This window comes from Argiope bruennichi, chromosome 3 (genome assembly GCF_947563725.1).
Source record: "Argiope bruennichi chromosome 3, qqArgBrue1.1, whole genome shotgun sequence".
Taxonomy (NCBI): domain Eukaryota; kingdom Metazoa; phylum Arthropoda; class Arachnida; order Araneae; family Araneidae; genus Argiope; species Argiope bruennichi.
Window position 1 is genome coordinate 87,167,879 of NC_079153.1, and position 13,258 is coordinate 87,181,136.

The 13,258-nt window shown below is 31.1% G+C and overlaps 1 protein-coding gene across 2 annotated transcripts in view; it reads right to left on the reverse strand.

Moving 5' to 3' along the window:
• LOC129963667 (zinc finger protein 423-like) overlaps positions 1-13,258 on the reverse strand; it is a 206,825-nt gene that overhangs the window by 7,608 nt on the left and 185,959 nt on the right. For both annotated transcript variants that reach the window (XM_056078163.1, XM_056078164.1), the window contains one exon: positions 967-1,323. In XM_056078163.1, coding sequence (XP_055934138.1) covers positions 967-1,323 — 357 coding nt within the window. The remainder of the gene's footprint in view (positions 1-966; positions 1,324-13,258) is intronic.

A 13,258-nucleotide genomic window follows, 5' to 3' on the forward strand; every position in this document is an offset into this window, starting at 1 on the left:
GTTAAATTAATGATGAAATCGCGATCCTGTCTTTACAGTATAAAGATATGATTAATTACTTAGATACTGAATTTCCAAATATGGAGAAATATTCTTGTGTGTGTGTGTGTGTGTGTGTGTGTGTGTGAAAGAATTGAAAAAGTTGTGTTTAGTTGCCATTCTAACACTGAATGAAAAAATTTTTAAGTAGTTTTTTTTAACCACGATTTGTTATATTTTTTATGATTTTATCTTTCGCATTAATAAGTGTTTAATGTAAAATTTCATTTAACTTATTAAATTTTCCAGCTTGCTCTGTTTAACAGAAATTTGTTGGGAAAATGGAAAACTTCCAAGCAAACTGAAAGAATGATATTCCATGTAATTAACTATACTAACTTTTAATTTATACATACATAAACGTTTAAATTAAAAAGTGATTTTGGACAGTAGATACTATTATTGGAGAAGATCCTCAAAATTTCTCCCGATGTCATGTCAAGGGAGCAATTGTGTAATAAAATAATTTTTTTTTGTCGAATTCTACATAAATAAAAAAAAAAAAATAACCCTCGTTTCAAATTCACTTTCATACGAGTTGTTCTTCTCCAAACCCTCAGATTCAATATTTAAAATTAGTATTGTTTTAAAATTTTATGACACTTTTTAATGGCATTAAAATTTTATCGTTTTTAATAAGAAGAAAAAGCCTTATTGTTGTCCTACATCAAAAAGAATTCACTCCTAATTGCATTAATTGACTTACAAAAATACTCATCGGCAGAAATAAATCAAGTCCAAATTTCGATTTTTTTTAAATGTTGCTATAAACAAAAAGAAAACAAATTAAAATAATAAATCTGCGGATATTCGAGATTTTGAAGCCCTATTAATAAAACAACACATTAGACATTTTTAATTTTTTCAGCTAAATATATGAATAAAAGCGCATCAGTTTACTATCGAAAACGAAGATTCGACACTCACTTGCAGTTCCCTGGCGGTGGCAAATCCCATTGAGCACATGAGGCACCTGTAGAGCTGGGTGGATGGGCTAGATGGGTTATTATTGAGATTTTCCTTCTTGTGGTTCTGCAAGTGGGAGGTAAGGGCGGCCGCCGTGTTGTAGCCCCGATTGCAAACACTGCACTGATAGGGCTTGGCATTATCGTGCGTTTTCATGTGGATCTTAAGATGGTCACTGCGGGAAAAGGCCGTCGAACACTGGGTGCACTGATACTTCTTGTCGCCAGTGTGCAATTTCACGTGACGATCGCGGCTCCGCTTGTGCTTGAAGAGGCGCTTGCAAAACTCGCATCTGAATGGCAAGTTTTCGCTGTGAACCTGCAAAAGAAAAAGCATTTGTAAGAAAATGGACACTGATGAGTCGCATAGATTTACAAAGTTGAAGGTGGCTCATAACTTTTTTATTGCAAAGTGAAATATAGTTTAAGCTATACCTCTGATAAGTTTATGAATGAAGTCAGTAGAGGAAGAAGTAAGCGCAATGACCTTTTTGACATTAGAAGATAGGATTTAGAATTCCAGTCAATCATCTATGATATTAATTTCTCTTATGCTCTTCATTAAGAATTACCCCAACTATCACATAGTATATAGATAGGCAAGTAAAATAATAAACAGAAAAATTACAGTGCTTACGATACTTGCAGCAATCCTGTAAGCAAAAGATATAGCAAATGGACGGTCCGTAAGGAAAAAGTTAAAATGTAGAATGCTTGAAGTCCAATATTCTACAAAGACTACAAGAAACCTATTTTCGTATTAATAAATACTTTCTCAGCCTTGGGGATGACAGTTTCAGATTTTATTTACCACATTCAAAAGAAAATTCAACTCAAAACTTCGTTTTTTCAGCCTTTTTAATTATTAAAATATTCAGGTCCCTATAGACTCTTAATATTGTCATGGATATTAACCCCTATGTTCATTTTGTACAGTATACCATACATACAACTTTATAAAAATATACTACCACTATAAAATAATTTTTAACTTATTTTTATATCATATCATATCACGATTTTTTATTTTTTATTTTTGATGTTTTTATAGCGTAAAGAAGCTACCTATATACATTTTTTTTTTTTTTTTTTGCTTTTCTTCAAAAAAGCAATCTTGCCACGATAAGGGTTAAAATAGTGTACTCAATGCCATGCCATTTTCGTATCCGGGCTTTTCAAGAAAGAGAGCATATTCATGGAAAATTGAATTTTGTGTATAAGTTTTTAATTGATACCACCTTGGAATAATCACAACATTCAATTTAACTTAGTTTCTACATTCTTTTACGAAATATTAAAAGGATCATAAGTGTGGTAATCAAGAAGGCTTAGCAATTTACTCTCAAATGTGATGTTTGAACAGAAGGAACAAAAACTTGGAATTTTCCTTTTCAAAATAAGATTTGTGTTAATTAATATTATTTTCGCTCATTACCAACAACTCTGTTCCTTATGTAACACGTGATATAACGGAATAATCTCAACAACAAAATTTGCCAGAAGAGAGAAATTCCAGTGACCCCTAAGATAAAAACAACAAGCCCATAAGAAAAAAAAGTTAGGTATCAGAATAAATGTTTTTAAAGGTATAGAATTAACGATGTAAGGCATAGATTGACTATAATAATGTAATTCAACCATTTTATAGAATATTTAACAATACTATTCATCAAAAATTAATATACTATTAGTAACGTTCGAGATTTTCAGCTGATTAATATGTGTAGCGGTTACCATAACCCTACCACCTTCTCTTTTGATGCAACAGATGGCGTTATCTTTTAACGTCGAGGTATATTTACCATGATCCTTCTGGGGATCAGATTGTATTATAGATTGAATGTTATTAGATTGTATTCTAAGTGACGGTCGTGTGTTTTTGTGTTCGTGTTATTATTATTTTTTTTTTGTCTTGTGAAATGGGGAACTTAGAAAATAATTTTAAAAAAAACTGTTCCTGAAACGTGTCTATTATTTTCATCTACGTCATAATGAAGTTATAAAGAGCCTCGAAACTCTACATACGGCAGTTTTTTTAAAAAGTAAAATTAATAATTAGATTGGTACTCCAAACAATATTCATTATCCAAGAAAAGTACAAAAAACCAAGAGATTGAATTCCATTATAATTAACTTGTTATATTGCTATTAAGATACAACAAAGACAAATAATATTCACGTGATATACATCAAATATGTTGGCTCCGTTTAACTTTGAAATTCAGCAAATATCATGCAAAAAGAAGGTAGAGGAAAAGTAATTTCATAGTATAGACATACCAGTCATATAACATGCATTGTTTTTTTTTCTGGAATATGCTTATTTTTTCTCGGAATTATATATATAAGAGCAACAGTCTTATTACATCGAAATAATCGAAATTAGCCCTTTTTAATAATTACCATCTATAATTAAAGTTATTAATAATAACTCGCATCTAAACCATTTTATTGCTCCTTCAATTCATAATCAAACACTCGTTAGAAAACTGAACAGCAGGTTAACGACAGTCATAATAACAGTCATCACAGCAAAGTCGCATAAATTCGAAAACTACGTGACTCTCATCTGTATTTGAGAAAAACCACCACAGCAAAAAGAAAAATGCGACACTTATTCAAACACCTTCACGCAATTATACAGATTGTTACATAGCTGAGTGATTGATACATATGGACACGTGGAGTAAGATTCCGCCAGGGGAAGAAAGAGATAAGGCCACGTGATACGATGCTATCATTTAGCGCCGAAGAAAAGCAAAAGCAATCCCCCAATCAGTCAAAAAGCACCATTAAGAAAACCACACAAGTGGAATTCACCCTCCGCGCAAAGGAAGTCCCGCATTCGCAATGATTTCGCATCATCGATCAGTGCTATGTTAATGAGTGTCGTTAAATTCACACGTCGTACTCCGAGGGGATAAATTAACTTGCGGTGTCGAGCTAATTGCAGGTTTGTCGGACACAACGAAAAGTCTTGTTATTCGGAATCGTATCCTAATATGTCCGAGAAGAATACCAGACGACCTATTAAAGTCGGAATTGGCAGTGATCAAGCGTGTTTCTGGCCTGGGAAAAAGAGGGATTCCGTGAGTTTGGGAGATATAAGGCACCGTTTCGCGGCCTTCAACTTCGCCCGCTCACTTTCAGCATGGCTCATAGATGGGTCAAGTAGCTGAACGTGAAGAAGAAGAAGAAAAAAAAAAAAAAAAAAAAACTAAACACCATCACACGGCTGGCACGTTAAAACATTAAAAATGTAACAAAGCAAATGATCTAATTAAAAATCTTATTAATTAATTCTACTCATGAATATCATGCAATGGCCATGATATAATAAGATTTTTCAAATTGCAACATTCATTTTAGATCGAACTGTTTTTGTAAAAGTTCCCATGGAATATAATAGGGCAAACAATGGGGTTAATTGGCTATTCATAATCATTGCGGTAAATATAAATATTAACCGGTCAATATGATGAATCGATTAATCTTTTTACAAGTTATTAATAATAATAACCGAAAAATTATAAATTATTATAATTAAATAAAATTATTATATTAGTAAAAATTATAATTAATGTAATTAGTAATAATTATAATTATTAATGGTTTAATCATATTAAATGTATATTTTATTCACGTTACTTCCAGTTAAGTAATTTTGGTGACTGCAAAACATTAACATTCTGAAATATTTAAATTATTTTTTTAGAAAAACCTTGTCAACCTATTTTTATAAGTGGGATTTTTATTTTTACGGTAAGCAATTATATCAAAAATTATCTAAACAAAACATTTTAAGAACGTTTCAGGCAATTTAATTGAACGCTTTTACAGATGAATTTAATTTCATGCTTTGTTTAGTTAATTAAAAGAACAGCAAAATATTATTAGAAATGCTCGGAAAAAAGTTCGCCGGGTCATCAAAATATCCATTCAGTCAAAGAGAAATATAAACGAAGTCAAGCGCCAATTAGAGTTTAATGCAGCATTAAATTAGGCTTAATCGTCACCAGACGGATAATCGCTATAACTAGAGTCGCTAAAATATGAAATCTATTATTCCATACCATATGATATTTCAGGAAATAACTAGAAATTCTATGAAATAAATGATAAATCACATAAAATAGCTAAAAAACGTATTAATTATGCATCTTAACTCTAAAATAGACATTTTGATTTGCTAGCGCAGTAATTTACAATAAACTTCCATTGAATTCATATACTTCAATCTTATTAAGTAACAGGGTGAAATATTAATTAATATTTCCCATATAAATAGTTTAACGATTAGAAAGGTCAGTATTCTCTGTCAAAAAGCTGGTCGCCAAAGGCGGCTAGTAGGATGAATAACTTCCCGATATTCCTCTTAGTAATCTTTTTAATTAGCACCGGACTGTTTCTTTTCCATTCGTTCGTCATTAGTGAATAATTCTGACGATAATGCAGGTATCGTATTTTGCATGCTCATCGAAAATAATCTCAAAATCAGGAGACATTACATATAAACACAATGATTACTAATGAACCGGGACACAAGGAAACGAGGTATAATAAAGAAACTGATAAATGGTGCGTTGCTAAACGAATAAATGTATATAAAAAATCTTTTCACGAATCTAAAGTACCAATGCTTGTAGAATATGGAAAACGTCTTTGAAATGAAAAATGATTTAACGATAAAAATTTTGAATCTGAAATTTTTCGTTAACAAATGCTTTGAAATGCGAAATATTAGCCAAAAATAATAATAATAAAAAAGAAGTAAAACATTTAATTGCGTTTGACCCATTTCCGTGAATAACTAATGGAAACAGCCAATACAAGGTCAATAATCGTTTATCTGTTATCTAAAAAAGTTTATCGGTTTTTGACGAGTATATTCGTCGTGGAAAAAGTACAACATTTTACGTTATGACGAGTTTATTCGTCAGGAGTAATAACTAATTATTCAAGAGACACAATTTAGATACGCATTTTCGGAAGAGGTCGAAACAATTAACTGATTGAAAGTGATTCTGCAGAAGAAAATAAATGTGCATAAAGTTAGACAAAAAACACAGGCATGATGCATAGCATCTCTACTTGCTTTATTTGTACTCGTCAAATCGCAAGAACTGGTAGAATTACACCGTTCTTTTAACAATGGTTAATAATATCCTTAAAAATTCAGAAACAGATAGTAATAATCGCAATACAATTTTAGTTCTTCAGATTGGAACGAAAAGATCTCAAAACTTTGTGGTAAACACACTAATTTCTTAATGTAACAAATTTAATGTTGACACTGAAATTTTAAAAAGCATTTACCTGCATGATTATATTACAGAGCATTAATTTGTTATTTTTCTTTCGCATTTAATTAAACAGCATATTATCACGCAACGAACTTCGGTATTATCGAGCACAAAATTTGAAATCATCATTTTCGCATACTGCTTTTCTAACACAAGTTGATCACAACCTACAGTTAAATTTATTATAATAAATAAATAATAAAAGACACTAACACAATCAAAACGATAAATTCAGAAATATATTTTAAAAAGTGCATCCAAACACTTGTTTTATTAAGCAATGAACAACATAAAAAAACCCGATTAAGATACCTGCATTAACACTAAATCCTCTTTCGCTCAGGATTTATTTATGAAATAATTATAAGAAAATAAACTTACTGAGTTTCTTGGAGATTTGTTATCCACCTGGGGCTCAGCGGTAAAATAGAAAACTGATGATGCAGGCATGCTGGCGGAAAATACCGGGAGGTATATCGGTAACGATCGTACGCAGGACAAAAGTTGGTAACAAGCGATATCTGTGCGTGCGTATGCTTGAGAGAAGTTCATCAACAACAAAATGACCTCGGGTGTTACACGAGCTGTAGTGACTAGATTTGTCGAGAGAGTGATCCTTATGTACCCCTTTCGAGCCAATGGACACTTGGAAAAGGGTGGAGATTTGGGGCGGAGGTTATTAGTGGAAGCCACTTATATCGCAGACCAGACCACCGGCTGGACAAGGGGATGCGTTTCACCCCCCCCATTCTCTTGACATTGTCCCCACAGGTAGGAAATGAAAGCGAATTTCAATTGCCCTTGACCTTGTTTAGTTATTGTAGGTATTTCAGGCTCCCCCTACTTTCCCAGAAAATGTTGGGTGATTTGAAAGCAAGTTCTACAAAACAGAACCGTATTTCTCCAACATTCTTTTAATGAGAATAAGAATATTCTCTCATAATCTGGTCCTTAAAAAAAGTTCTTTGTAATTTAAACTGTTATGTCCAAAAAAGTATGTTCGGTTCAAATTGCATCTTTTCTGAAAGATTTTTTTAGGGTATTCTATAAATTTTGACCACTATTGGTGATTGCTTTCAATTTCGTGGCAATTCTTCAATCCTGAATCATTTCTCTTATAAAAACGAATTTGATTTGCAATCGTATTATAGCATTTTGATAAAGAAAGTTGTAACGAAATCATTAGAGGTAATTCGTTTAAAAAAAAGGAAATTCCAATTAGCTCTCTGATGCGTCTTTCGGGTTCAAATGTAGATCGAAATTTTACTCAGTATTAGAAGTTATATATTCGAGGGAATTATCTAAACATACAAGTTTTTTTCTGTTCGGGTTTCATTTCATTGATAATTAAATAACGATTCATTTTCGTTTTTTTTTTTTTTTTTTCAATTTTAAATTTGAAACAAAATTTTTCACTCGAAAATAAGTAAAAATATTTTCATTCCACTAGAGTTTATGCAGAGAGAAAGAGTTAAAGATACTATTGCAAGTTGATTATGTATCGTAGAAGTACATCCAAAACAAGAAAATATAAAATCATATATCTTCAAGGAGCTAAACTTCGTTAATAATATTATTTTCAAATAGAATTTCTTAGAATAAGCACCGCTACTCCACTTTGCATCTTGGAACAAAAATGAATTAGTAAATTTATCCTGTTTTTTTTTTTTTGTTTTTTGTTTTTTTTAATTTAAATATCTGTAAGCAAAAAAGAATTGAGAAAAATTCTTGAATAGGGTCATTTTGTAACAATTTCCTGAACTACAGCTTTAACTTCATTTAAAATATCGTTAATTATTGCTTAATTTTGCTTTCTACCTAATAAATGTTTATAATTAATTAATTTTTTAATTATAAGAAAGTTTTATCATTTAATTGCGATTTGTTTGCATAAAAGAAGGAGGGAGGAGGAAACCGAAGAGATGCAACGATTTTTTAAAACCTCAATGATTCTTAAAAAATGATTTCTCTTGCCACCACTATAAAAGTAAAAACCGGAACTTTCACAGCAGCGCAGCCATCAAATAAACCAAAATTTCAAAAGAGTAAGAAAACCAGTAAGCTTAACAATGTGGGATGCGACTGAAGATTTAATCCTTTTCCGTACATATTAATAAGAAAGGGGGAGGGCTTCTGCCCAGGGTGGAGTAATCCAAGAGCCTTCTAGGCGATGTCCTTGAGAAGAGGGTCCCAAGATAAAGAAGCCACGGAGATTGATAGAGTCATTAAAAAAAGGCCATTAAAGGGTGTCGGACAGCTTTTAATCGGCAGCTGCAATTTCGGTGTTCTTATCGTGGTCAGTCGGCCTACGCCCCTTCTACACCCAACCACTTAACCACCCAAACCAGACGTAGGCACAACTCCCTTCCTGATACTACTATCTCAAGGATGTTCCCAGCCTTCAAGTCGAAAGTCAACAGCAGCGTCCCCCTAGTGGCTAGACGATAGGATTAAATTAGTATTCTGGTTTGTTATCATCAAGTACGAAGTTTTTCAGTGTACATAGATAGTTTGCCTTGAGGATTAGAATTTACGTTCGGGATTGATCTCTGGCTTGATAAATTTTGGGGGGCCATAAGCTGGTTTTTGACAAATTCCAACATGGTTCATAGGCACCAATCCGTGAGGTGGACAATGTCGCCTAGTGGATTTCGACTGATTATGGTCATAATCTAGAAAGGATTAAAGATTTTTTGAAGGTATCTTTTGGTATAGTTTGCTTAGAATCAGTTTGGGTTAAACCTTTGTTATCACAAGTGCGAACTATGCGGTATCGGCGTCTGTCTGGAATCAGTATCAAAGATACATGTCTTAATGCCTTTTTCATATCTTAATGCCTTACATGTCTTAATACCTAAATTCTGCATATTCTAATGGTCCCTCAAGCTGATCATAGTCAGATAGCTAAGAGAATGGTGGGATAAATACATGGTTCTATGAGTTTTAAATACATAAATAATTTAACAAATTTCGCATTAAATATAGCCTTGTACAGATAATTGATTAATACTAAGCAATTATTTTAAATGCGTCAAGATCATTCCTATTCAGAGCTTTTCAAATGAAACTAGACTTATTGCAGATTATCGATATGCTGAGTAGCTTTTACTAATCTGTCAAATGGAATTGCCTCTAACTATAGATCCTCTTTGGAGTTATAGCTAAAGTTGACATATATATTTCAATCTATTTTTTACGGATTGTAAAATAAAATAAAAAATGCATGACTTAGCTTTAAAAACGGCGGTAAAGATTTTGTAAGACAAAATTGAAAATTTCATAATATAAATAAATATTTCATATTTCATTTTATAATTTAAAAATAGTTCATTAAAAAATTTATTCTGAGAGCCAAATGAAGGTTAATAGCAATTTTATAGCTCAGTAAGGTTTAAATAATTTCTACGATTCCTTCTCATAACAATTTGACTGGGTACGAATGACGTGTACGAATTTTGGAATGGCGTGACAGTGTTCAATATTTATTTATCAGATGTTTCAATTTGCTCAGGTATAAACACTAGTAAAAGTTTTTTACGGCCTTAAATATATCAATTAAATAAATCAAACAATTACAACTGTTTTCTTAAGTATATATTTTCGGAACAAATGACTAAAAAGAAAAAAAAAATTTTTTTTTTTTTTTTCTTCCTTTCGGAAAGGAATTGGAAACTGAAGAGAAAAATGTTTGATCCTTTTACGAAAAATATTTGTTTCAATTCATTTCCATGTCAAATTAAAAATATACCCATGGAATAATATATTATTTAAATCAGAAATGAACAATGTGGAAGTGAAATTATGAATTAATTTTTAAGGCATAATGGAACATGCAGATCTTGTGGGTTAAATCTGCTCCAGGTGAAATTTTCAGTTATATTAAAATTACCTAAAAGTGATAATGTTCCAAGAGACAAAAATAAAAATGTTTGGGAAAAAAAATCCAACCAACCAATAAAACGTTCACATTATCAAATTCTATAAAGTTTTTTTTTTTTTTCTATGATGTATTTTTTCTCCTTTACCACATCACAAAACACTGCTCATTTTAGATTTAATCATTAAAAAATTTAACTTTATTTAACTATTTTTCACACTTACTTCCTTTACCACTTTTAGTAATGATATTGATTTTATGCGATTTTAGTACTGAAATGGACAACAAATTTATCATAAAAATATTTCATCACTTCCAAACATGCAACTTGAGCAGGGGGAAATAATAATAATAATACAAAGAAATAAGCATATTAAAAAAACCCCACGTTAGAAGTAGACGCCCCGAAACTTTCTCTCATTTTCCATAACAAAGGTGTAAAAAAGTTTAGGACCTTGAACATAGTTGAGAATCCACGAGTGCTCATATTGTATCGTTCTGTATATTTTCATATATAAGAAATTAAAAGTCAAAATTTCTCACACGTCTATAATTTTAATAACAAGGTTACATATCAAATTTCATTTATCTATGTGGTTGATTTTCTGATTTATTGCCTTTACAGGCAGACGAAAGTAGAGACTGCAATCGGCTGACAGAATTCCTTCACTTAGGTGTTAAATCTGTATAACAAATTTTATACATCTAGCTTTTTACGCTTTGTTGTTTTCATGTTCACTTGTACTCGGAAAGTTAGATAGACTTCCTGTGAATGGATTTCGTTTCAAATTCGGCAATCTACTAATTTGGTGAGAAAAATCACGGACCAAATTTCTAATTCCTAGTATCCAAATCAGTCTAGTTCCTAGTTTTTATTTATTTATTTATCGTGTTTACACGCAGACATTGTTCCAAAAACTTATTTTTCTGACTCATGGAAATCTATAAAACGTGGATATCCTTCAAGATGTCGAATTTTAATTTTTTGTTAACAATAAAAAAAAATCTTTCTTTTGTATACCTTGTAAATAAAAAAGTAAAAAATTAGATTTAATAATATTTTTTACTATAAAATGTCTCGCATAGTTTCAGACAAAACACATATAAATAAATAATTGAGATATGGCTCCTTGCATTGTTAAAAAGCAATCCCTAAACAGCCCAGACCCATGTATTTTTTATGTTTCCGCATAACATTCAAGCCCGAGATGGCATATCGATACGAGTTTGAACATGCCATTAAATAGGCGTTTGTTTTGTGGCTGTAATTAAATTATTTATCCAATGTCTGTCAACCGAAGGGGAGAAAAATAATGTATCGACTGCAATTAGAGGTTGCAGATCTGAAATATTAGGTGGCCAATTAGGAGATAGTAAATCATTCTTTGAATCGCAAATGGCACCACTTAAGGACGTTTTTATTTGATTTCCAAATCATTAACTTCTGTGGGGAGATAGTTATTGCTTTTTACCTTCATCTTTTTTTTTTTTTTATCTCCGTGGTTGATAGCACACATACACACACCCTGTATCCTACGGTCAGATCATTGAGAGAGGGGGAAAATCTGAATACGATTAACAATGAGTTGAAACAACAGCTCAAGGTTCGGCAATTTTTCATAAAAGGGGAGAGGTGAAGAAAGAAAAACCATCCTTTCATTTTGTGCATAGGCATTCCAACTTAATATTCGAAAAAACAAAGCAATTATTCCTTTATTTCTTTCATTGGTATTTTGACGTGCGAAGCGAGTATGTTTAATGAAACTGAAGGAATTGAAAAATTAGTTATATAAATTGAAAAATTGGATTCATTAAGCCTAATTTTTCAAACAAAAGAGGAGTTCGCTATCCCTTCAACAATAGCCTTGATGAAATTTGACAAGTTAATGCTGATTTATTTGCGGCATTATTCATTTACTAACTGCAAAAACTGCGAAATATGTCACGCCTTGACAATATTTATCCAGGCCATAGAATGTTAACGAAGGTTGGATATGCAAATCTGATTATTTTTTCAGAGGATAATCATCGCATACTAGTCCAGGACTACAAATCATAGTTGCCAATTTTGCATGTATTTTTGGCCTGTGCTTCAAGACAAAAAATTAATTAACCTAGCACATTTACATCAAGGACAATTTTAAGTAGTAACCTCGCAATAGGAATGTTTGTGAAAAATTAATCAATCCTGTGGGTGAAAATATTAATGAAGCTTGCACATGTTTTATAATATGTATATAGGCCATGGATTTTTACTATAACAAATGAAATTGCAAAAAGATATGCAAAAGGAATAGATTCCGACGTTGATTTTTCCGGAGAATAATTAGATACAACTGTGCCGTCATGCTTAAAAACAAACAGAATTTCTATTTGTAACATTTTGCCAATAAGCTGTTTAAAAAAAATACCCAAAATTTGTTTATTGATAATAATAAAAATATTTCCTTACTGATTTTTAATTTAAGCCAAATGAATAATATATCTTTATATTAAGTTACAGAAAAAAATTTTCAAATTAATTTCTCTCTGAAATTACAACTAAAAAAATAGATTAAATATAAAATTTTTCAAAAATTTTGACAATTCTTATTAATTAAAATTTAGCATGAAAAAATATTTTTCAATTACAGATGCAAAAACAAACTATAGATCCACGCATTTTATCGTTCTTTTCTTTAAAAAAAAAAAAATGTATCCGAGGAAATTATGTTTAAAAAAAAGCGTAAAGCAAATTCAAATTCCTAATTCGAAACATGGTAGCATGATAAAGCTTTATGCTTGATTCGCTTTATTTTTAAAATTTACTCTTAATTATCTTAGGCAAAAAAAAAAAAAAAAAAAAAAAAAAAACAATCAAAAGGCGAGTGAATCTAAATGCCATAACTATAACAATGAAACATATTGTTGTAAAATATACTGAAAGTATTTTCAAATATTAAAACAATTAGAGAAAAAAAATCCCATGAAAATAAAATTGATATCACTATTTAGGTGATGTTTTGAATTTTGAAGATTTATAAAAAGAGGTTTTGTGCACTATATACTCCGAAATCATTGAGGGAAGATTGTTG